At 60.5% G+C, this 25191-nt stretch overlaps 1 protein-coding gene across 7 annotated transcripts; it reads left to right on the plus strand.

Annotated features, from left to right (window-relative positions):
* The first annotated feature begins 5388 nt into the window (after positions 1-5388).
* Positions 5389-25191, plus strand: ADAM11 (ADAM metallopeptidase domain 11). Of its 7 annotated transcripts, XM_077853537.1 has the most exons (27): positions 5390-5539; positions 6011-6186; positions 14309-14385; positions 14570-14636; positions 15615-15700; positions 15792-15867; positions 16258-16324; positions 16393-16460; positions 16821-16895; positions 16987-17058; positions 17261-17427; positions 17852-17936; positions 18063-18153; positions 18289-18340; positions 18844-18943; positions 19026-19097; positions 19211-19303; positions 19672-19752; positions 20292-20342; positions 20477-20540; positions 20769-20868; positions 21096-21215; positions 21309-21477; positions 21570-21684; positions 21772-21862; positions 22518-22535; positions 23053-25191. In XM_077853537.1, the coding sequence occupies exons 1-27, from the start codon at positions 5476-5478 to the stop codon at positions 23066-23068; spliced, it is 2313 nt and encodes a 770-aa protein (XP_077709663.1). In that variant the 5' UTR covers positions 5390-5475; the 3' UTR covers positions 23069-25191. The 7 variants fall into 7 exon arrangements, with proteins under 7 accessions (XP_077709664.1, XP_077709663.1, XP_077709662.1 ...); XM_077853536.1 differs by having other exon boundaries at positions 22518-25191; XM_077853539.1 differs by lacking the exon at positions 5390-5539 and adding an exon at positions 15181-15262 and having other exon boundaries at positions 22518-25191.

Here is a 25191-nt window from a genome sequence, read left to right on the forward strand (position 1 = left end):
GGAGAGCATGCCCACAGCCCACTGCTGAGGAAACTCCTTTGCCCTTAGGAGCCTTCCTGCAAGGCGCCCCCTCCCTTATCCCCATTGCCTCTCCCACAACACCGCCACTCTGGCTGAGAAGTTTTCCCCACTCCTTCAGACCTCCAGGATATCCTGATGTGCTGCTCAAAGACCGACGCACCCAGTGTCAACACCCTCCTCACCATCTGCCCAGGACCTCCCAGCCTACTGGCCTTCCCCTCCCATCTCAAACAATCGTGACCTTGGACATCACATCTCAGCCAGGCCAAGCCCCAGGGTTGTCTCCCCATCCGCATTTTGGTTCCAGCACTCAGGATACACATTTAGAAGGGACCCCAGGACACCTGAGACCTGAGCTAGGACAGACCTGGGGTTATTCAAACCCCCTTCCACTCTTCCACAGATGACCTTGACTCAGACTCTGCAGGCACTGCCTCCCCCTGCTCTCTGTCCCCTTCCCACATCTGACTCTTGCAAAGGGAGCAGTGTCCTTCCTTCCAGTCACCGTCACTGCTCCCTGCTCCGCCCCCCCCCCCCCCCCTCCTTCAAACCTGGTCAAATTCCTTCTTGAATTTGCCATCTCTTCTTCCCTCTGCCCTAAAACTCCATCCTGGAAGACACTTGCATTGATTCAGCAGGCTCCCCCTGCTCTCCAGCTACTTCCTGCGGTCTCCAGCCACTGCCTCCATGTCTGCACCTCCTTGCCCTTCCAAACCCACGGAGGCTCTGCCTGAAGCACTCCACTGGGCTTGTCTGTCCCAAGGTCACCGGAGAACCTGATAATTGCCAAAGTCAGGTCCCTCTTCTTTTCCACCTTGAAACCTGGCTCCCCTGCTTCGTGACCTGCATACCCCCACCCCCACCCCCGCTGGCCTAGTCCTTCCCTCCGCCAGCCTCTGACTTCTACACCAGCCTCGTTAGGCACCGGCCTAGATGTCTGCCCTGAGCTGGCTCCTAGAGCCCTTACCCGCCCCTCGGCATCCCTGCTACCTCTACCTGGGCCTGGGACCCTTGTTCTCACCTCTGTACACTTCGCAGATGTGACCTGAGTTGGTAGCGCCACCCCTGACTCCCTTCTGAATTCCACTCTTCACTGTGCTGGGTGGGAAGGCACCCCGACTCATGCCGTGACTTCGGGGAGTCCCTTTACTACTCTGGGCCTCGGTTTCCTTGTGTTTCAGTGAAGGGCCCCACAGGCTCCATATTCTCCAAGGACCCTGTAGTGTATGCCTGCAGGCTACACAGGCCCAAGTTCACATCCCAGTCCTGCCCGTCACTGACCTGGGGCAAGGTTTCTGAGACACTTTTCTTAATATGAAAAATGGAGATAAAAGAAAAAGAAAAATGGAGATAATGGTAGTTTCTGCCTCACTAGGAAATCTTGAGACATCTGTTAGTGAAGTTATAAACACTAGAACACATTACAAACACAGCAAACTTTTGATCCGCCCTCCTGCCCAACACATACCTGTGAGGCTTCTCTAAACCCTTCGATAGAGCTTCTTTTCACTAATATACCTTGTGACCCACAGCCCCATATCCAGTGTGTGCGCGTGTGGCTGAAGCTGCTAAAGGGCTCAGTGAGACACCCAGGCCCCAGCCCCGGCCACTTTCCAACAGCCGGTTTCCCAGAACCTGAGGATCCCATGCGTGAGGGGAAGGGGGCAAGGGCATGGGTGCCACATTTCCCCAACCCTGGTGTGTTCAGCCCTTGGGAACATGACATTTGTGCACTCCAAGCCTCTCAAAGGATAGGTGTCCTGGGAACCCCGGTGCCTCCAATTCCTCCCTGAGCTTCAGAGGCTGAAGGAAGGCTTCCCAAGGACCACTGAGGGAGGGACTTCCCTCAGGAGAGCTATTGGTAGGAAGAGTGGCTCTCTCCTGGTGGAGAGGACGGGGTGCCAGGCTGGGGTCTTCTGAGCCCGAGGCTCTGGGCATTTGCTCTGCTCTCCCCCACCCACAGCAACAGGTCAGCAGGCATCTCTCCATGTGCTGGGTGGAGCACCTGATGAGGCCCCAACCCACAGTGGGGTCCTGTGGGTCCAGGACAAGAGTCAGGAAGCCAGTTTTCTCCTTGGCACCTTTAGGGTCGTAGAGACAGTGTGAGCCCAGATCAAGTGAGCTTTCTGTGCACCCGGCCCGGCTCTGAGCACTTAAGACCAGCCACTCATTTAGCCCCCAGCAGCGCTGTCAGGAAGGGCCTTTCTACCCCCATTTCACAGACAGGAAACAGGCTCAGGGAGGCTGGGAGACTTGCTCAAGGTCACACAGCCCTTCACCAGGACTAGGACACCAGCTTGCTGCCTGAAGCCCTAATTCCCACTCTTCGCGGGGCACCACCTTGCCCTCACCCAACATGGTCTCTGCTACAGGCCTCACAGCCTGGGCATGGGGCCTGGCGGCCTCTGTTGGCAGGAATCGCAGCCCCATGTCTTCCGGGATGGAGTTTTTGGGCAGAAGGAAGGAGGGGGGCCGGGGGGCTGCAGACTCGCCTCCCTCACCTGCAGCTGCTGGGACTCCGTCTTGGCCCCGCATCAGCCCAGCTTGGCCCCCGTGCAGGAAAATGTGAGGGAAGAACTGGCTGAAGGGCAGGACTTCGGGGAAGGAGGCCCCAGGCCTCTTGGTGGTAGAGGCTCCTGAGGGAGGGCTAGGCCTGGCGACCAGAGCCTACCAGCTCCCTCAAGCAGGGCTCACCCAGAGGGTAGCATCAAGATGGAATAGTGGCCCCCGCCTCTGATGTCCAGAGTCCTGTCCTCCTCCTGCAAAAGCAATGGGCAGAAGCGATCAAAGGAGCCCGCCATAGCTGTGGCACTGGGGTGACGATTCTCCCAGGCACCCCTGCCTCTGCAGCTCTTGCGCTCAGGAGAGAAGGTAGGGGAGAGAAATGGGAGAGGTGGGGGATCCCTGGGTGGCTCAGCGGTTTAGCGCCGCCTTCAGCCCAGGACATGATGCTGGAGACCTGGGATCGGGTCCCACGTCGGGCTCCCTGCATGGAGCCTACTTCTCCCTCTGCCTGTGTCTCTGCCTCTCTTTCTCTCTCTCTGTTTCTCATGAATAAAAATCTTAAAAAAAAAAAAAAAGAAAGAAAGAAAGAAATGGGAGAGGTGTAGCTTGTAGCAGAACTGCCATGGAGGGGGCACCTGGATGCCTCAGTGGTTCAGTGTCTCCTTTCAGCTCAGGTCGTGATCCTGGAGACCTGGGATCAAGTCCCACATCGGGCTCCTGGCATGGGGCCTGCTTCTCCCCCTGCCTGTGTCTCTGCCTCTCTCTCTCTCTCTCTCTGTGTGTGTGTCTCTCATGAATAAATAAATAAAATCTTTAAATTACAAAAAAAAAAAAAAGATACCAGCTGGGCCTGCTTAAAGCTGCCAACCCAGGGCAAGGGGCTGTTGGGGGTCAAAGGGCCACACAGTTGAGCCATCACTGGAGCTGGCTCAGGATGCCACCAGCGAGGAGTCAGTCTGGGGGCCAGGAAGGACTCCTAACAGGAACCCCAAATAACCAGAGCCTCACAGAAACCGTAGCAGTGCACCTCAGCTGGGAGGGCCAGGCCCCAGACTGGGCATGCTGTGCTCTTGCTCATGTTGGGGGAGGCAGCCGGAGTGTCCGTTGTGAAACGACAAGCCCCACCTATCCTTTTGGGAAGCACACTGGATGGCAGCTCACTGATGTGGCCCTGGAACTGGCAGGGCAAGATGAACTCATCTGAGGGGCACCTGGGAGCCAAACCGTGGGAGGCGGGCTGGATGGCCTCTCATGGACCGACTGTCACCTGTGACTCTGGGAAGCTCACATGGGCACCTCTCTCTTGGAGCCTCCGTTTCCCCATCTATGAAAGGAGAAGCACCATCTCTCCCTTCTGACTGAGTTTCTAGGGACTATCCCATAGCAGGCTTTCATATCTGGGAGCCCCTCACGCCTACCCCCTGAAAGAGGTTTCCAAGATGTCTCCAGAGTGAAGGACCAATTGCCTCAGTGTCGCTGAGCATCTGGTACTGGAGTGGCAGGTGGTTGTTGGGGGTAGTCACCCTGGTCCTGCATTGATGTCAGCACCTCCCCGGAAATTGCCTTCTCACCTCTCCTGAGCCTAAAATAGAGCGGGGAGGTGGGGGGGAGATGCTGTCACGAGCCAGAGACAATTCCCCCATCCCTGGCAGTCCCTGGTCCCTAGGGAAGCAGAGGACCAAGGAAGGGATTCCCTGCATCCACTCCTGCTCCCCAGCCTAGTGTGGGTTTGAGGAGGCTCTGGCCTTGGGCACAAGGTCATGATGAGACCTCACCAGCAGTACCCAAGCCCCCCACCCCCCGCCCCATCCATCTCAGGTCTCTGGTTCTTGAGATCCCTAGCAGAGATCAGATTCCAGCCCCCAGTATGGGGACCCATCCTATCTAGGAGCCGATGAGCTGAATTAGGGTGCAGAGCAAGAGAGGAAGGTTGAAAGGTCAGGTGGTTTGCAGACAGCGCAACCCAGTCCGGCCTGAGAGGGGAAGTTGGGGGGACTCCAGAGGTGTCTTCTGCCCCTCAAAGATTTGGGCTGGGGGGGGGGGCAGGAATGGGGTATGCTAACAGCATGTAAAAGAGCTGGCTAATTTATATATTTAGGGGCTAGAACTGGGGCGCCTGCCCTGTGTGAGGGATTCAGGAGCCGAGGCAATAGGCCAAGAGCCCTTGCCGGTGGCTCTGGTGACAGCAACCCCGGAAGCCCTCCCGGAGGCAGGGGCATCTTCGGCCTGGAAACCCAGCGGCCAGGATGGAAGGGGGCCTGGCCCCGGGGCGTGGGAGGACCCGCAGGTCCGGGCTCCGCTGCGGGGCGGTGAGAGCTCCCCTCGGTCCCGTGGCCTGTCCTCCCACCTTCCCAGCTCCGGCAAGCTGCAGTCGAGCCCGGGCCCTTGTGGCGGGCCCGACACCCCTCCCGGGCGGGCAGCCACGCCCCCGCACCTCGACCGCGCGGGTCCCCAGACGGGCCGTCACCGGGTCAGAGCGCGGGGTCCCCGCCTCCCTGCCTCCCTCCCCTACCGAGCCCCGGGCCCTCGAGCTCCACCCCCGAGGGGCGCGCGGCCGCGCCCCGCCCGCACCTGCCGAGGGGGCCACCGAGCCGCGGGCAGGCTGGTCTCCGGGCGGCGCCTCTTTTGTCCTCCCGGCGCGGCGGCCCGGGCCCTGCCCGGCTGGGGGGGCCCGCGGGGGGCGGGGGCGGGCCCTGGGCTCACGTGCTCGCCGCTCGGCTCTTAACCCGGCCCGCCGCCCCGCCGGGATGGCCGCGGCCGCAGCGCGCTGAGCCGGGCGCCCGCCCCCCGCCCCCCGCCCCGCCGCGCCCCCCGCCCGGCCCGCGCCCCCGCCCCCGCCCCCGCCCCCGCCCGCGGCTCCCGCAGCCGCGCCTCCCGCCCGCGCCGCCTCCCGCCCGCGCCGCGCCGCTCGCAGCCGCAGCCCCCGAGCCGGAGGACTATGAGCGAGCCATGAGGCGGCTGCGGCGCTGGGCGTTCGCGGCGCTGCTGCTGCTGCTGCCGCTGCCCCCGCCCGGTGAGTGACCCCGCGCCCCCGCCCCCGGCCCCGGCCCCGGCCCCGGCCCCGGCCCGCCCGGCCCCGGCCCGCCGCCCTCCCTGCCCCGCCCGGGCTTTGCGGCGCTCTGCTGCGGCCACCTTCTCCTGCAGTGCTCGGGGTGACGGCCGGCCCGAGCGGGGGGGGCGGGGGACGGAGGGCGCGGGCACCCACCTGTCCCCAGCGCGCCCGCCCCACCGCGGCCAGCCCCCTGCCGCCGGCCCGCCGGCTCTGCAGGTCTCTGCGGGTGGGGGGGGCAGTCGTGACGGGCGGGCGGGACGGAAGCTGCTGGCCCCCTCCCCATCAGGCTCTTCCCTCTGCAGGGGAGCCGATGCTCCCACCCCAGGGCTGCAAGGGCCACGCCACAGCGGGGGATGAGGTGCGCTCACCCCTGTCCCAAGTCTCTTGCCCCTCGGCGGGCATCTGCCTGCAGCTCTGGCCTTGTCTCCCCAGGTCTTGGGACCCGCGGTCCCTTCGGGGCTCTGCGCTGGCGGGTCTCACCCCATTTGGGGCGTCCGGGAGCCCCTGAGGTCACAGAGCCCAGCCGTCTGGTGGGGGAGAGCACCGGGGGAGAGGTCCGAAAGCAGCAGTTGGACACCAGAGTCCGCCAGGAGCCACCAGGGGGCCCGGTGAGTGAGGCTGTGTGGGGAGGCCAGGGGGCTGGAGCAGGCCTGGAGCCCAAGGAAGGCCCCCCCCAGGCAGCCAGGGTTTGTGTGCGCCCCCCAAGCTGGCGTCTGCAGCTTCTCCTTCTGTACAATGGGCTGCCTACCGGCCGGCCGGGTGCCGAAGCCCACTAGTGGGGAGCGCTTGCCTCACTCTAGGCACCCCTCCAATCATCATGGGGATCCCCTGCCCTCCGTGGACCCTGGAATGCCTAAGATTCAGTCCAGCCTTGGGTCAGCCTTCCACCAGCCCCCACTTCCCTCCTGCCAAAGCAAGTGGTTCTACTTCAGATGCGGCTTGGGGAGGGCAGTAGAGGGCAGAGAGAAGCAGCCAAGAGCCCAGGCAACGGTTTCTCATCACAGCCCCCCTCAGCGAGCTTTCTTGGAACAGCTCAGCGCTTGCTTCTGCCTCAGTTTCCCTCTGTGCACTGATAGGCTTGTCATTCTTCCTGTCCTCACTAAGGGTGGAGCCTCAGAAGGAGGTTGGAGACCCCAAGCTCACCCACAAAGGCCAGCTTCACACCCCCGCCCTGTCCCTTTCAGCTACCAGGCTCCTTCTGCCTCCCAGAGGAAGGTTAGGAATGAAGGAGATTAATTGCAATTAATAATTAATTAATATCATGTGAATAATAATTACCCAGATGGAATATTCATTCAGCACGCCTCGGCTCTCCAGGAGCTGGAAGCTGAAAGTTAGCCAGGTCAACGGGGGCGGCGGAGGGCGGGATGGCGAGGGCCTGGCAGAAAGAAACGGGAGGTGTAGAGGAGAGACTCAGAGGAGGGGTACAGCCCAGGTCTGGGAAGTTCTGGCAGCTGGGGGTGGTGGGAGGTAAATTGGGCCGGGCAGAGGGAGGAAGGAGGGAAACGGAGGCTAGCATTACAGACATCTGTCAGACTGGCATCTGGCCCTGCCTAATGTACTTGGTTAAAAGCCCTTAGGGGGGGTGGAGGGGTTTGTGGGGGGGGTGCAGGGGGCGATAGATACTCGGGAAATGGAATGGAGCAGGAAGGCAGCATGCATAATAGATGGACCATCACTCCAGGCAGGGCGGGGGAAGGAGGGGGTGGTTAATGGTCCTGGGCAGGCAGGCTTGGGTGGGGGTGGGGGTGGAACAAGGGTAAGAGGGAAGGGGTCTGAGGCTGCCTTTGGTGTCTGTCCAGGTTCCTTGGGAGATGGTAGACGGGCCGTAAGGATGGTCCAAGGCCAGGGATGAGGTGTCCTGGCTGGGTTTGGTCCTTGGTCCACTTTCTTCCTTAGGGTCACCCCACCCCCGAGAACTGTGCACCCCAAGCCTGTGTTGGCTAGGAGTTAACCGCTCAGCTCAAATGCTGGGACCCCTGGCAGGTGCCTCAGAGGCAGTCCAGATGGAGGATTGGGTGATACCATGGTGGGGTCAGAGGGCGGGGAGGGACGAAGGCATGGGGACCGAGTAGAGATGAAGAATGGAGTACTCCTTCAGCCCAGTCCTTCCTGGAGGGAGAAAGCGGGGGGAGTCGTCTGGACTATGATGGTGCCTGGAACTGTGTGCGGGATGGGGGGTGGGCAGGTGCCCAGGATAGTGATGAGTTGGGTATGCAGGCAATAGGGGCATCTCTTAGAGTGTCATTCTGTGGGGTGAGTGGGTGGCATGTGTGCATGTGTGATGTGTGTGTGAGTGACCAAGTCTGAATATGCCCAACGGGGTGTCTGAGGGGTAAGGGCAGGAGTGAAGGGTTCATGGATCCGAGGGGCAGTGGTCACCTTCAGTGGGGGTCTCTCTAGCATGGAGCCTTCCCAGGGACCTCCCTGCAGCCTCCCCAGGGGACATACTCATAGTCCTGCCTTACCTGTACCTCAGGCTCTCCTGAGACTGGTTTCTCACAACTCTATAAAGCAGGGAACTTTTGCCTGCCCATCTTACAGATGAGCAAGCTGAGGCTCAGAGAGGTTAAGTAACTTGCTCAAAATCCATCAGCAGTGGAATAATCCCCTCCAAGGCCAGGTGCTTCCCACTGCACCATTCTGCCTCCAGGGACTTTCAGTTTTGGCACCGGGGCACCCCCACCCCGCAAGGTGGAAGAAGGTCAAGGGAGTCAAAAAGACATGTCCAAGATACTCCCCCTGACTGGAAGGAGATATTGCAACCCCCTGCCTCCCACCTGGCCTTTCTCCCTGAAGCACTTCTGGTTTTGGACCATCCAGGGCTGATGACGGAGCCTGTGTCCCAATGGGAAGTGCCACACCCTGGTGCTGCTGGGCTCAGTCCAGAATTACTGCATTGGTTTGGGACCTCAGGCTGAGCCAGGTGTTGGGTCAGCAGCAAGATCTTTATTTGCTCTGGGTCATGTGGCGAGGCTGGGGGACACTGGCTGGCAGGACTGGGTGGTGGGACCTTGGCTGCTCGCCGGCTTTGGCCTGGGATTGGTCACATCACCTGTCTGAGGCCAAGCTTTCTGATCCCTAAAATCAGAATGATGCTAATATTAATTTTGGCCTCATCCACCTCCAGGAGGTGGTGGTGATAAGAAAGGGTTTTGTGTGCTGAGGAATCCTGGCTTTTATGGGAGGGGCGGCGGGCGAGACAGAAGGTGGCCAGGAAGGAATTAGAAGCTAGAGAAATGAGTTTACTGGGCCCTTACTGGGGCAGTGTTATGCCTTTACACGTATTGGTTTATGTAATGCTCATCACAGCTCTAGAGATGGGGCTGCGGTTATTCCCATTTTACAGGTGGGGAGACAGGCACAGAGAGGTGAGATAACAAGCCCAGGTCACACAGCACTTACATAGCAGAGTCAAGACCGACACCCCAGATGGATACTCTGAACCTGCCTGCCTCTCACTCAGGCTTATAGTGAGTGAGGAGGGCCACAGGGGAACCCTCTGCCCTCTCTGCCACTGCTCTCAACTCCTCACCTCTGTCCAGTTTGGAAGTCCTGAGGCCCACAGAGGTGGGGGAGCTTCTGGAAGTGCAGAAGCCCATGGTCACAGGGAGCTTGAAGCGGAAGGTTGAGACAGAAGAACCAGCAGGGCCACCATGTACAGTTGGGCTGGTTTTCCTTCTTTCTTTTCTTCTTTCTTTCCTTCTTTCTTTTTTTCTTTAAGATTTTATTTATTTATTCATGAGAAACACAAAGAAAGAGAGAGAGAGGCAGAGACACAGGCAGAGGGAGAAGCAGGCTCCATGCAGGGAGCCCGACATGGGACTCGATCCCGGGTCTCCAGGACCACACCCCGGGCTGAAGGCGGCGCTAAACTGCTGGGCCACTGGGGCTGCCCCGGGACCCTCTCTCTAGTCCGCACAGAGCTGCTGTGTGGACATGCCTGCCCCCGGGGGGGACTCAGACTCCTTCAGAACCAAGAAAAGTGCAGGATGAGGGGAAGCAAACAATGGGAGTGGAGAGGTTCCAGGCTCCAGGCCTAGGAGACAGGTTTATCAGAGCCAGCTAGGGGCGGGGGGACCCCAGTCACGGGCTGAGCTCCTATGAAAGTTTTCCAGACCAGGATTTACTGGAAATGCTACTATCCCCGAAGCCCTCGCTGAGGGTGTGTGTTTCAGTGTTTGTGTTTTCTTGCTGTAGGCGGGGGCCGATCCGGCAAGGCTCAGTCCCCAGCCCTTACTGGAGGGCGGTCACCAGCAGGAAGCCACAGGGCCTTGTGCCTGGAGCCCTAATACTGCACTAGGGCCACGGCCGTGCTGGTCTGTGCAGCCAAGGTCGCAGCTCTGTCCTGGGATTGGAGGCAGGAAGTGGTTCCTGGGAGGGGACTGGTGGCTAGAGGCTGCCCCGGGACTCACACTGGGCCCCACTTGCTCTGGGAAGGCCAAGGCCACGAACTGAGCCCCGCAGTGAGGTTGGGCAGAGAGATGGTTCACACAGGAGGCTAGGCTTGGGTCTGAAAGGTTTTGGGATGGAGAGGGGGGCAGCCTTGGTGGCTCCTGGTTCTGCTGCCTTCTGAATCCCACCTTCCTCATCCATAAAATGGGGCTAGGAGTCGTCTCTCTTTTGCCAGTCTGCTTGGGGGACCAGAGGTGATGGTGTTGATCAGGTGTCCTCCCTGGGATCTGGCGAGAACAGATGTTCAACATCTGTGAGGCCTGCCCTCGCTCCTGAGTGTCGGGGCGGGGGTGGGGGGAATGCGGGCAGCTGGCACCAGCATGAGAGGGCTGGTGTCTGAGACAGAAGCCAGGGCATTTGGGGGTTACCTGTCAGGCTCCAGGTGGTGCAAGAGTCTTGAGTCCTCCCCAGCCAGACACTGGCCTGCGAGCTTGGCCTTGCCTGATTTCCCACTCCTGGCTGCCTAGAGGGATCCAGTTGCCCAGAGTCTGTCCCCTGAGGGACTAATGACCCTCTAAGGAAATGATTCTGTCCTCAAAAACGTAGGTCAAATCCTATGATCAGAAATGTGTTCAACTGCTCCGTCTGGGATTCCCACTGTCCAGCCGATTGGTTGAGCCTCAGCACGTTGTGGGGGACAGCGGCGGTGGGGAGGGGATATCTCGAGGTGGGGCCCTGCGTCTCTGGCTCCCTGTCTTCTGCCATCACCCAGCCCATGTGGTTCATTGAGTTTCCTCAAAGCCCTGTTCAGCTGGAACATTTACACTTCATTCTTCAATTATTAGTAATGTGGTTACTTATCCTTGCGATAGTTACACGTTAAAAAGGGTTTCCATCTAATCTTCACGATACCCCATTTTACCGATGGGAAAACAGGCTCGGGCTTCTGCTGCCTTTCCATTCAACATGAGTGTTGAGCTCCTGGGCAGGGGAAAAGACAGGCGTGTCATGTATTCAGGGGACTAGAGGTCACCATGTGAAAAGTTGAATCAGTGATCAGAGACGTCCAGAACTGTGTGCTCACAGACCCAAAAGTAGAGGGGGCTACAGCCCTCTGTGGGTTGAGGGGTGCAGGCTTTGCAGGCAACGGTGAGGAGGAAAAAAGCCAGGGTGGAGATGGAGGTTCAGGAGCAGGGATTTGGGGTGACAGTTTGAGGGGCACTGCTTAAACACTCAAATTTTTTGGAGCATCTGAAAACCCTCAAGATCCTCAGACTCCCCCTTCCCAAGACTGGAATTCTGTGGGTCTAGGGTAGAGACCTAGCGTCTGTCTGTATTTGCGATTCTGGAATGTCAATGGGATTTTTGCCTCCTTCCTGCACCCCAAATCTGGTTGAGCCTGACACAGGTCATCAGCCAATGCCTAGGGGGTGGCCGGGCTGGTGACGAGGGGCCTCGGGGAGGGCACAGCCACTGAAGCCAGGTGGCCACAGCCGCCACGGCAGACTTGAACTCCAGCCTCAGGGTGAGATCTGACCCTGCACCTCCCCAACATGGCCCTGGGCCAGCCACCTCCAAGTGTCTCTCCCTGAGCCTTGGCCTGCCATTTGTAAAATGAGCACCAGACGATCCGGGGGCGTTGAGATCAAATGAGCCAGGGCACGTGAGAGCCGGATGGCCACGGAGCAGGAGGCAAGAGCAGGGCACGGGGTCGAGGCCTGGCCGGCCGGTCATCAGCAGCGCTGAGCTGGGCACAGAGGAGGGCAGGCGGATGGCAGGGGACAGGGGCTCCCAGGGGAGGAACTGAGGGATAATGGGGGAGGTTGAGGGCAGGTCAGGGGGGCAGAAGGCAGACGTAGCAAGGAGAGGTTTGGCTTTGACAGAACTGGTGCCTGAAGCTTGGCCCAGGGGGCTGTCTTAGGAAGGGGGTTTGCTTGGTCTTTCTCTTCCTGCAGACAGGGTTGTCCCAGGTAGCCCCTGCCCAGCTCTCCAATTTCCCTCCTCTTCCTCCAGCACCTTGCTGGCTTCCCCAGCACTCCCAGGGCCTGCTTCCCATTGGCCCCAGCACCCCCGCGCCCCCATCCCAGCAGCTCCCCTTGCCCTTATCTGGCCTGAGCCCTGTGTCCTGCTGGGGGAGGGGCAGCCCAGCCCAGGTGAGGCCCTACCAGGTGGACAGAATGAGGCTGCAGGAGATGGGGGGCACGAAAAGAACCTAGCATCTGCTCTTCCAACAGTCTGGGCTTTCCGCAGAGTGGGGTCAGCTTGGTCTGCACAGAGATGGGGAGGTGAGCCTGCTGGCTTCCTGAGTGGTGGAGAGTCTGCTAGCACCAGGGCCCACGCTGCCAGAATTCTCCTGGCCTAGGACGAACCCCAGCCACACAAAGCCAGCTTCACAGCCTTGCATCTGGGCTCATCGTACCATTTTCAGTGGAAAATATCTGAGGCTCAGAGAGGCTGCTTCATCATCCCTGAAGCTACACAGGGCAAGGGGTCTGGACAGGCTGCCCCTCTGGGGGGCCGGTCAGGGCAGAGATAGGGGCTTATCAGTGGGGGTGCAGAAAGAACAAGCACATACAGACTCGAGGGCAGGGGAAGGCAGAGGTAGTCCAGGCAGGGGTGGGTAGGGAAGGCAGAGAGATTGAGCCTAGGAGAGGAGCAGGAGGGTGGGCATAGTCCAAGCCAGGGCGTGGGGTGGGAAGGGTACAGGTGGTCCAGGCCCGGGGCAGGGAAGCAAGCAGAGAGGGTCCGGGGCAGGAAGAGGAAAGCAGAGACTCCTCAGCCTTGACTTTCTATTTCAAGTCTCATCGACACTCTAGGGGCTTAGGGTGGAGCTTGGAGCTCAGTGAGCCTGGGACTGGCGAGTCAGTGTCCTTGGGGCTCAGCGGCTGCCTTCCCGGGCGCTGGCCCTTCACCCCACCTCACCCCCTCTCCTAGGGCCTCTTGAAGACACTGGGCCTTTTCTATCTTACTTCACCTTCCAGGTGAGGAAGCCTTGGAAGCTGATTCTGTGGACTTGAATCCCAGCCCCACCACTTAGCTGTGTGACTTTGGGCTAGTGTGTCAGCCTCTCTGGCCTTGGGTCTCCTCATCCGTCAGATGAGGAAAGCAGTGGCATCTATCCCACTGGCTAGTTGTGAAGAGTAAAGATGATAATACTTGTATTTAGAACAGTGCCCGGCACATAATAAGCACTCAGTAAAAATGAGAAATCTAGGTGGTTGGTAAGGAAGCCAGCTAGCACCAGGCTATGAGATTTTGTGACCTTGGGGTTCCCTTCCATCCTGCAGCCTGGAAGAAAGGTGGCAAACAAAAGCCCCACACCTGCATGGCCGAGTGGTGGGCCCCTCGCTGGGGGTGGGGGTGGTGTCTGGGTTTCAGTCTTCTTAAACGGATAGGGATGTGAGGAAGGCTCTAGTCCCTCTCAGGCCCTCGCCGCGCTGCTGGTGTTCGGTGAGGCCTGAGCTTGGAGTGGGCTCGGGAGAGCCCCGAAGGCCCGCTCATCCCCTTAGCGCAGACCCTCCAGCCCTTTGTTCTGTCCAGGTCCCTGTTCCTCCAGGCACCGCAGCTCCAGGCCTGGAGTCCCCGCTCCCCACAGACGCTGGGTAGGGCAGCCATCTTGCTCAGGCCGGGTACGTTGCCATGACAACCTGGAGCCTCCCAGCCCCACTGCGAAGGCCCCTCTGAAAAATTTATCAGGAAAACTTCCGTGTTTAAAAATTAACCACGGGATTGAAATATTAAAGATGAGCTGCTTTGGGCAAGGCGGAGGGCAATGGACTTGGGGGTAGAGGAGCCAAGTTCTTTCCTCCCGACAGGATGGCCTCTGCCCATCACCCCGGCTTCCCATTCTAACCCTGCTACCCTGCCTGCGGAGCGCGAGGCCTCCTCCATAAATCCAGACCGGACCCAGATGCAGGAAGGAAGGGGCCTGCTTTACCAGGCCCCGGGGGTCACACTGCACCCCATCTCCCGTTTGCCCCCTTCCCATGGTACTTCCTGGGGGGGCTCGCTTTACACCCCCTGAGGCCAGGAGTGGTCCTGCCAACAGCAGGGAGGGCCTGGCATGAAGCAGCGGGTAGGCTGAGATGCCTTCCGTCCCTGCGGCTCAGGGAGACCAGCCCCAGGAGGTGCCTACACCAGAGAGGGTGGGCTGTGCCCAGGGCTGTGTATTCCTGCCTGCCCCCAGGGAAGGAACAGGGTCCCAGAGAAAGATGAACTCTTGCCCCCAAATCAGTGGTACCCCCCAGCTCCCGGGCCAGGCCATCCTTTCCCCAGCACTACTCCTTGTTCCGGGGTCCCCACGTTGACTCACTTCTGTCCTCCCCCCACCGCCAGCCTGTCCACCTGGCCCAAGTGAGTTTCGTCATCCCAGCCTTCAACTCAAACTTTACTCTGGATCTGGAGCTGAACCAGTGAGTACGGCCTTGGGCCTGGAAGGAAGGGCAGCAGGCAGGTGGGCGAGGTGGGGGCGGGCGGGGGGAGATGGGGGCAGGCCCGGCTCATGGGACCTGGATGTGAATTGGGGTGGGACCCAAGTGGGACCCACAGCCCCAGCAGTGACCCCGTCCTTCCTCCTGCCCCCTCTGTCTGTCTCAGTCACCTCCTCTCCTCGCAATATGTGGAGCGCCATTTTAGCCGGGAGGGGACAACCCAGCACAGCAGCGTGAGTGCCTTTGAAAGGGGACAGGGAAGTGGAATGAAGGGACAGTGGGTCAGTGGAGATGGGGTCCAAGGTGTTCTCTATATTTGGCTGGGCTCTGCCCCTTGGGATCTCTGCCCACCATGGAGGCTCTAAGGGTCAGAGTCAGAATTGGAGCGACGTATTGAACAACATGGAGCCTGGGCTCCCTTCACCCAGTGCCCAAGGTCTGACTCTGCTGGTCTCTCTGCCTGACACGGAGGCTTTCAAGGACCCTCCCTGCTCCATGCCCAGACTTTTCTAGGAGGCAGCACTTGGGGAAATGTTCTTACTCAGCACCAAGGCCCTGGGAATTCCTGGCTGCCTGGGACACGAGGGTCCCAGCCCCAGAGGCCCAGGGGCCTAAGCAAAGATGAATGAATGTCTATAAATAGCCTCCCCCCCCCAACAACCAGCCAGTTCAGTAACTGGAGCACAAGTAATTCTGCAGGAGCAGGGAGGGGGGTGCTTGTCCCCTCTGACCCGAGAGCCCCGGCCAAGAGGACACGTGCTGCTCATACTTCCTCAGCCACAGACCATGTCCAGAGGTGGTCCATGGAGGCAGTGGTGTCTGTGAACACACTGTGTGTGCAGGTGTGTGTGTGCTGGGGGTGAGTCCACAGCTTTCATCTGATTAAGTAAGCTCATCTATGGTAAGTTCTTAGAACAGTGCCTGGCACACGAGTGCCAGTCCTTCTCCAAGGAACCTGTGAACCATGTACCAGCCCCACCAAATGGTCAAGAACCACTGGTGTAGCCCAACTTCCTCATCTTACAGATGAGGTGAAGGAGGCCTGGAGAGGACCAGGCACTTGCCCAGAGTAGAACCAGGCTCCAGATCCCCAGGTGTAGCCAGGGACCAGGGCCACCTGTGCCCTGAGCAGCTGCAGTGGCCCTCACCCCTCCTGGTGCCTTCAGGCCAGGGCAGGGGGTATGTTCGCTGATGTTCTGCTGCTCCTCCAGGGGGCCGGGGACCACTGCTACTACCAGGGGAAGCTCCGGGGGAACCCCCACTCCTTTGCTGCCCTCTCTACCTGCCAGGGGCTGCAGTGAGTAGGGGGGAGCGGTTGGGGGGAGAGCCTTTGGCCCTGGCCGGCGTGGGGGAATACATGGTGGAGAGCTGTGCCTCTCTTTCTGCAGTGGGGTTTTCTCCGATGGCAACTTCACCTACATCGTGGAGCCCCGTGAGATGGCCAGGCCGCAGGAGCCTCCCCAGGTGAGCCCCCCACAGGCTCCTCTGACAGCCCTGCTACGCTGCCCATCCTCGTGGCTTGTGGCTGCCTCCTCCCTTCGTAACCTCAGCCTTCCTGCCCTCCTCAATCACCCGAGCTCTAGTTCCCTCCCCGTGTGCCCTCAGCTCCAATGTCCCCTCTAGCCCCCAAGTAACCTCCCATTGGGCTCCAGTGTCCTTTGCCCCTGTCTCTCAGGGCACCCCCAGGTCTTGACCCCGGAATCTGAGCATCTGGGAGATCAGATCCGACATGGGAGCTCTGGCCAGTTCTGGGTCACCGTGGGGTGGGGTGGGGAGGAGGGCTGGAGCTGTCCCTCATCTGGGCTCCAAGCAGACCTGGTCAGCCCCCCAAGAACTGATTCCCCCTCATTTCAGGGACCCCTCCCCCACCTCATTTACCGGACCCCTCTCCTCCCAGCCCCCCTCGGATGCAGGGAACCAGGTAAGGGAGGGAAAGTGGGGCTGGGGAGGGGGCCGGCTGTGCCCCCCTCACCTGCCCCCTCCCCCCAGGCTGCCTATTTGCTGCCCCTGCTCATACTGCTCCCGTGAACCGGCCGAGGCTGAGAAGGAAAAGGCAGGTACGGGGGCCCGCACAGACCTCGGGCTGCAGAGACCTCAGGCTGTGGTCCAGAGCAGAAGGACACCCCATCCACGATGGGGGCAAAGGAGGGCTCAGACTGGTGTGGCTGGGGGCCAGGGTACCGTGCCTGAGAGGAAGCCCCCACCTCATTTCCTATTGCCTATATCAACACCCGCCCGAATTATGGACAAACTGAGGCTGCCTGCCCTCGTACCAAGGCTGGGGAGGGAGGGGACCCCCACCAGTGGGGGATCAGCCTCATCCCCGACTGGAGCTCAGCACCCCCGAGTCTGCCCATGGCTTGGCCCCAATGCCAGACATGGAGGGGACCGATTCCAAGTGCCCACCCACCGCCCAGGTCCGCCGGGGCCACCCTACCGTGCACAGTGAGACCAAGTATGTGGAGCTGATCGTGGTCAACGACCACCAGCTGGTAAGTTCCCAGCCTGGGGGCAACGCCAGGAGGGGGCCCTTGCCAAAGCAGACCTGGAGGCTGGCCCTCCGCCCACTCTCTTTCCTCCCAGTTTGAGCAGATGCGCCAGTCGGTGGTCCTCACCAGCAACTTTGCCAAGTCGGTTGTGAACCTGGCAGATGTGGTGAGCCATCTCCCTTCCCTTCCCTCTCCTCCTCCGCCCCTACTCCGTTGCACACATGCTTGGGGTGAGCTCTGGAGGGCCCCCTCAGCCTCTGATTCCCACTTTCTGGAGAGACAGGCTGAGGCCCTCCTCCAGCCAGCCCTGTGCCCCCGCCCTCTCCTGCCCTCCAGCCCCACCCTCATGTTCTTCCCTCTGGGCTCAGATGTACAAGGAGCAGCTCAATACACGCATCGTGTTGGTTGCCATGGAAACATGGGCAGATGGGGACAAGATCCAGGTGCAGGATGACCTCCTGGAGACCCTAGCCCGGCTCATGGTCTATCGGCGGGAGGGCCTGCCTGAGCCCAGTGATGCCACCCATCTCTTCTCGTGAGTCCGCCACCCCACACATCCTGCCAGCCTCTGCTGGTTGCTGCGATGCACAGGGTTGCTGAACACCTGCTCTGTGCCAGGTGCTCTTGTAGAGTCTGGGGACTGGGCTCTTCTTGCCCTACCACCCAGACACTCGCAGCAGGCTGGGCATCTTTCCCTGTATCTTAGGCTGACGCCCCTTTTTCTGGTCCCTAGTGATCTTCTACTGCCTATCATCTCCCTTCTTGTCCCCTCTTCTCCTTTCAAACTATCCCAGCATCCCTTCCTCAGGGACTCAGAGCTCTGATAGAAGGGAAAAATCTGGCTCCCCTCCCCAAGGAAGGGCTATAGTGTGGGAGGCTCCCCAATCTCCCCCTCACAGCCTCCGGAAGCCACCACAGGCAAGGCAGTTGGGATCTCCTGACACCCCCCTCCCTTCCAGGGGCAGGACCTTCCAGAGCAGCAGTAGCGGGGCTGCCTATGTGGGGGGCATCTGCTCCCTGTCCAGGGGTGGTGGCGTAAATGAGGTGAGCGGTGTGGGGCATGGCTGTGGTGGGGGTTAAAGGAAGAGGGGGTGCTTGCTGTGAAGGGCATGAGCCCTGTGCCTTTGGAGGGATGTAGACATCTTTGTCCCCCATCTTCCTCACCCCCAGTATGATAACATGGGCGCCATGGCAGTGACCCTGGCCCAGACGCTGGGGCAAAACCTGGGCATGATGTGGAATAAACACCGGAGCTCAGCAGGTATCAAAGAAAACCCCCCACGTGGCCCCACAACCAGCCCAGATCCACTCCCAGCAGCCCTAGAAATGGAAAGGGTGTCCATGGGAGGGGGTCAGACCTCCACCCTCCCTTATATCCACCTGGCTCACCTCTCAGGGGACTGCAAATGTCCGGACAACTGGCTGGGCTGCATCATGGAAGACACCGGGTGAGTTCTTGGGGACCAACTGGGGGAGGGTCTTGGGCGAGGGAGAACTACAGGGAGTGCTGGGTGGAGTCTGGATCCAGTGGCCTCAAGAGGCCCGGCTACTGGACCCACTTAGGATTTCAAAAAGCCCAGTGTTCCACGGACACTGCCCAGGGAGACCCACATTCTCTAGCCCGACGCAAAAACTGCCAGACTGTAGTGTGCGCTGTCGCCACTAGGAGCCGCCAAAGCCTCATTTGGAGGCACCCTCCCTCCTCGGCCACAAGCCACGCTCGGAGTCCTGAGGTTTGGGGAAGGGGACGCGAGCCACGCCCCCTGCCCGTCCCCGCTTGATGGGCAGGCAGGAGGAGGATCGTGCCGTCTCCCAGCACCTAAGTCCTCAGCCTCCTCGAGATGTGACCGCGTCTCCCTGTGCACCCCATCCCCAATCTTGAGAAGGAGCGAGAGTGGGCTGGGGGGGGGCGCGGGGGGACTCAGCGGCTTCGTGCCCTTACCCTCCCCAGGTTCTACCTGCCCCGCAAGTTCTCGCGCTGCAGCATCGACGAGTACAACCAGTTTCTGCAGGAGGGCGGCGGGAGCTGCCTCTTCAACAAGCCCCTCAAGGTACCAGCCCCAGGCGGGGACGTGTGGGAGCGAGGCTTGGGCAGGGCCCCGGCCAGACTCTCGACGCCCCTTCCCCGTGCAGCTCCTGGACCCGCCAGAGTGCGGGAACGGCTTCGTGGAGGCGGGGGAAGAGTGCGACTGTGGGTCGGTGCAGGTGAGAGGCTGGTGCGCGCGCCAGGTGCGGGGCAGGGGCGCGCGCCCGGGAAGGTCTGGGTGGGGCAGGTCAGGGCTCGCCCACCCGGCCCGCCGTGTCCCCGCGTCCCTCAGGAGTGCAGCCGTGCGGGTGGGAACTGCTGCAAGAAGTGCACCCTGACTCACGACGCCATGTGCAGCGACGGGCTCTGCTGTCGCCGCTGCAAGGTGAGGGGCACCTACCGCCGGGGCGGGAGGGAGGAGGCGGGAGGAGGCCCGGGGCTGGGGACCTCGGGGTAAAGGGCGGGACTTGGGGAGGAGGAGCCTCTGGAGGCGGGGCAAGTGCAGGGGCGGGACTTGACGCGAAGAAAGCGCCAATGGGGATGGGGAAGGGCGGGGCGTGCGCGTCCGTGGGCCCGTTGAAGAGCGGGGCGGGGTACCTGCCCAGGGGCGGCGGGGGGCGGAACCGTGAGCCGGCCCGGGGGCGGGGTGACCGGGCTGGGAGGGGCCGGGGGCGGGGCGGGGCGGGGCCTCGGGGAAGGCGGGCGCGGAGTCCGCTGCTGTGGCCTCCGCCGAAAAATGCATCCCTTTCCCAGTACGAGCCGCGGGGCGTGTCCTGTCGAGAGGCCGTGAACGAGTGTGACATCGCGGAGACCTGCACGGGGGACTCGAGCCAGGTCGGTCCAGCCCAGCCGCCTTGAGGGTCCCCGGGCGAGGCAACCCCTATGCTTCTGGGTTGGGCCCCGCCGGGGCCTCGGTTCTCTGCACCCCTCCGCTCCCCTGCTGGCGTGGCCCCGGCCGGACAGCCTACTTCCCTCGCCTGAGAAACGGGTTCTTCATGCGTCCTGGTTTTGCTCCTTCCGTCATTAAGTCAGTATAGGGTGGCTGGGGTTCCGAGGGCCTGGCACGGTATTGGTGTGTGCTCGGGATCAGAGTGTATAATAGTATAGTTAACATCTCTTAAGTCCTTACTACATGCCAGGTATGTAGTTCCTGTAAGTTCTCCTAGCCCTGTGATGTAGTTACAGGAAACAGGGAGACAGGAGAGCCTATGGGACTTGCCAATCTGCGTGGTCTGAATTCGTAGCCAGGTCTCTTGTCCTTGCCTTGGAAGAGCCCTGTACTGAGCCCCAGGAGGGGGGCGTTTGGCACCCCTTCATTCGTCAACTCCCAGTCTTGGGGGCTCCTGTGCTCAGTCCAGCCCCTCTGTCCACAGTGCCCCCCTAACCTGCACAAGCTGGATGGTTACTACTGTGATCACGAACAGGTATGATGGGTGGGGGCCCCTCCCCCTGGGTGGGGGCCCCTCTCCCTTGGGCCCTCTGGCTCAATACAGTCTTTTGTCTTCTATCCATTCAGACTACTTAGGTCTCAGTCCCTTGTCTCCTGTTTGTTCCTTAGGGCCGCTGCTACGGAGGTCGCTGCAAAACCCGGGACCGGCAGTGCCAAGCCCTTTGGGGCCATGGTGAGTCTTTGGCTTGGAATGGGAGAGGAGACTCTGGAGGACCCAGAGTCAAGAGGCTGGGGAGGGGGATGTTCTGGCTAAATATACCTTCTACCAAGTGTGTGGGTCTCCAGGATCTCAGAGACCCAGTTGGACTGGCGGTCAGGCCAGAGTGTTGGAGGCAGAGGGCTGAGGTCCTAGGGCTGGTTCTGGGGTGGGTGGGTGACGCCTGGCATCATCTCTTTACAGCCGCTGCTGATCGCTTCTGCTATGAGAAGCTGAACGTGGAGGGGACGGAGCGTGGGAACTGTGGGCGCAAGGGGTCAGGCTGGGTCCAGTGCAATAAACAGTGAGTTACCAAGGTTCCTGATTGGCCTCCCTGGCTTGCGGGGCCGGGGGGAGGGGAGGCGGTTCAGATTTGGGACAGCAGGTCCTAGGATGAGCCTATGAGTCCCAGTGGAGAATATGTGAAAAATCAAGTGGTGGGGAAGAGGGCAGATTTGAGTTCAGTAGTAGTAACAGCAGTTGAGTTGGAGGTCAGACTTGGAGCTCACTGTCTCCACCCTGCCCCAACAGGGATGTGCTCTGTGGCTTCCTCCTCTGCGTCAACATCTCCGGAGCTCCTCGGCTGGGGGACCTAGGGGGAGACATCAGCAGTGTTACCTTCTACCACCAGGGCAAGGAGCTGGACTGCAGGTCTGGGGCGGGACCGTGTCTGGGGAAGGGCAGGTCGCAGCCGTGATGGGGGTGGGAGGGCAAGGGTCGAGGCTGGCTCTGCCTGTTCCCCAGGGGTGGCCATGTACAGCTGGCCGATGGCTCCGACCTGAGTTACGTGGAGGATGGCACTGCCTGCGGGCCCAACATGTTGTGCCTGGACCATCGGTGCCTGCCAGCCTCTGCCTTCAACTTCAGCACCTGCCCAGGCAGCGGGGAGCGCCGGATCTGCTCCCACCACGGGGTGGGTGCCGGGAGGCCAGGGATGGTGGAAGGGGCTCCTGAGAGGGGCAGGACCCCCACTCACCTTTCCTGGCTGCCCCCTCACCTCTCTAGGTCTGCAGCAATGAAGGGAAGTGCATCTGTCAGCCAGACTGGACGGGCAAAGACTGCAGCATTCACAACCCCCTGCCCACGTCTCCACCCACGGGGGAGACAGAGAGATATAAGGGTGAGGCTGGAGCTGGCCAGAGTCGGGGTCTGTCTCTCCCCTTCTGCATACCTGTCCTTGCCAACTGAGCCCCGTCCTTCTCCCCAGGTCCCAGCGGCACCAACATCATCATCGGCTCCATCGCGGGGGCTGTCCTGGTCGCAGCCATCGTCCTGGGCGGCACAGGCTGGGGATTTAAGTAAGAGACATACATACACGTGACCCCCCACCATTCCCCAGTGTTCTGGGGGCGCATCAGAACCCCATACTTCCCTGAGAAGTTAGCTAAGCCAGAGCTTACACGTCACAGTGTGGGCCAGCCGCAGGGTCTCGTTTTGCTCACATTTCCAAGAGATTAAAAAACAAAAACAAACCAAAAAAACCCAAAAGATAACCAGTTAACAGTCCTGGTTCCCAGCTTTTCTTGCAAAAGGAGAGTGGGCCTCTGTGCATCCTGGCACTGCGGTGGGGCGGAGCCAAGCAGGAACAGGAGCTGCCTGAAACTGGCTGTGTCCTCTGTCCCTAGGCCCCAGGTGTTCTGTGGGCACCCCTAGACCCCCCCATCCCTCGGTGTTCTGTGGGCACCTGGGGCTGGGGCCCTTGAGCTGGTCTAATTCCTCCATGGTGCAGAGGAGGGACCTGAGTCCCAGGGTCACTTGGGGAGTTAGTTGCAGAGTCAGGACTCAAACCCAGGTAGGGCCTAGGTCCTCCCTAGGCCGCTCATTAGTGACCAGGTCCTGGGGACGCTGGCCCATCTCTTGGGGAAGGGGTCTCATGGGAGCCAGGAAGGCCCTCCCTGAGAGAAGGGCAAGGTCACAAATGGCTCCTTTTCCTTTCTCTCCTTGCTCCTGAAGAAACATCCGCCGCGGAAGGTACGACCCGACCCAGCAGGGGGCAGTGTGACGCCGGCCACGTCATCCCTCCCGCTGTCCCTGTCTCCTCCATCTCATTCGTCACCTCACATTCTGTTGATGGGGAGCTGGGGGCTGATTCCTCCACCCCTGCTGTCACTGCTGTCACTACAGGGGTGGGAGAGCCCCACTCCGGGAAGAAAGTCCTCAGCCCTCGCCCCTTCCTCCTGCCCACCCGCCGTCCCAGGCCTTGGTCCCTGTACTCCCACCCTTCCTGCGGCCAGACCATCCTGGCCAGGTGGGGCCTTGGAACTGTGTCCCCGCAGCCCCCTGCTCCCGGGAGGGGAGCCTACCTCTGCGTCCCATCTGTTTTGTCTTCCATGTCACCGCTGTCTGAACTTCCCACCAGATCCCCTCCCTGGCCAGCCTATGACTTGCCGCCTCTAGGGCCCAGCACTGACCTCCCAGGGCCCGGCTCAGGGGCTCTCCCTCTGGGCCCTGCCTCACGTCCTCCCCTGACGCCCCCTCTCCGTTCCAGGTCCGGAGGGGCCTAAGTGCCACCCCCTCCCTCCGAGCCTGGCGCCCACCGTCTCTCCGCCCTGCACCACGAGGCTGCCCCCGCCCAGCCACGGAGGGAGGCACCGTGCAAATGTCTTCCGGGCCCAAGCCTTTCAGCTCCTGGCCCCACGGGAGGGGGGTGGGGGTGGGGCTGTGGCCCTGGCCTTCCCACCGCCAGGGTGGACCAGGCCTGGGGCATTTCCCTCATGGTCCCCCACCCCACCTCATGCGGCTTTGGCCTCTCACACCAACTCTCCCTGTGTGAATGTAGCTTCCATCATCACAGACTGCCACAGCTCGGGGGGGGGGGGGGGGGGAGGCGCTTGGGGGACCCCCCCCCCAGTGGCCATGGCCTGGGACGGCCCCTCCTCAAAATCAGGCAGCTGGGACCAGGGTTTTAGCTCTCTGGGACTTAGGGGGAGGGGACTGACATCTACCTTTTTTTTTTTTTTTTTTTTACTGAATCTTAACTGATGAATGTAACTTTGGGGGTGCTGGGGCGAGGGAATTTGTGGGGATATTTTGACATTTGTGGGAGGGATCAGAGGAACCGAGGCATGGCCCTCCCCCCGGGGCCCTCCCCTGGGAAGATACACCTGGAATCCTCTCATTGGACGGAGCCCTCCCCAAGCCAGGCAGGGGCAGGGCACACTTGTGTGCCCCTCGGCCAGCCCTGCTGAGCTTGGAGGGAAGAATGAGTGCTGATTCAAACCAAAGCTGCCTGTTCTGTGCCCAAGGCCGAGGTTATGGGTACGAGGACCACATGTCCCAGATTGTCTTCAATTTCAAAATGACCATCCTGCTGTCCCTGCCAGGATGTATGTATTTGGGAGAAAATCCAGTCCCTGAAATAAAATGACAGCTCCCCCCTTTCAAGAAGGGTGATTCTGGGGCTGACTCAGGGTTTAGCTGCCCCCCTAGCATGGCCTAGAGGTCCCAGGCTGGGCCATCTTCCCAGGGAGGACTCTCCCAAGCAGGAAAGGCCAGGGAGGGCCCAGTGACTGGAGGGTTAGGGGTTTTGCCTGTGATGTACAAGAGGAGGTAAAAAAAAAAAAAAAAAAAAAAAAAAAAAAGGCAGGTCTCATATGATCCTCAGCTTCTAGGAAAGTCCTCAAGGCCCTGTCAAACCAATTCGACTCCTTACCCTCATTCCAGGGCTGAGTAGTAAGTTTACAGTTGTTCTCCCCATTACGTCCTCTGATCCCCACTGCAGCTGAGCCTGACGGACAGGCTGAGGCGGGCGGGATTCCTCATTCCTGCCTGTGGCCTTCCCTCGTGACCCATGGGACCCATGGGACGGCGGAACCTTGGTTCAACTACTACAAACCAGCCAGCAAGGGCAAGATGGGGGTTAAGCTACCTTATGGATGAAAGCCACAAATGAGCAGAGCCCCTCACCCCAGAAATACCCCACCCAGACTCAGCAGGGATTTCTGGACACCCCAGGGCCTTTGAGCTGCCTGTTCAGTCCCTCTGTTTCTGGGGCATCTTTGAGGAGGAAATGGCTCCCTGTTTATCTGCACCACCCCTCAGGGCAAACTGGGGACTGAGACCCTTTGACACCCCTTTGGGAAGCCGGATGCGGCTACAGTGGGATCCTCAATACTGAGCTCCAGCTGGCACTGCCCAAGAGAAGGGGGTGAGTGGGACACCCCCTGGCCAGTCCTGCTCCGCCAGCCCCACGAACTGGAGCAGGGGCAGGAGGGAAAGGGCTGGGTTTGGCACTGCTGCCGAGGTACCGTAAGGCATTCTCTGGTGGCACATGCGTACACACAGCTGGTAATGCATCTGGCACAAGCATTTGGATCCACATCTCTGCACAAGTGTGAATACCTCTGCACATGCAGACAGGCCTGTGTGTGCGCACACGTGGGGTTGGGCGTGGGGTGTGGAGGACTCAAGACTTCCTGTGACCAGTCCACCTGGCTCCCAGCTGTCTGCATCCTCCCGGCCCACCCTGGCAACACCCAGGGAGGAGTGGAGGCTGCATTGGCCCCGGCCTGGAAATGGCTCCATACAGCATCTTGTAAATACGTCATCTGGGGCTCGGGGTGGGGAGGCAGGGACAGGAGCATCAATTAAAGATCATGTCCTGGGGCTTCCGTGGAGCTCACACCAA

Source organism: Canis aureus, chromosome 16 (assembly GCF_053574225.1).
Source record: "Canis aureus isolate CA01 chromosome 16, VMU_Caureus_v.1.0, whole genome shotgun sequence".
NCBI classification, from domain to species: Eukaryota; Metazoa; Chordata; class Mammalia; order Carnivora; family Canidae; genus Canis; species Canis aureus.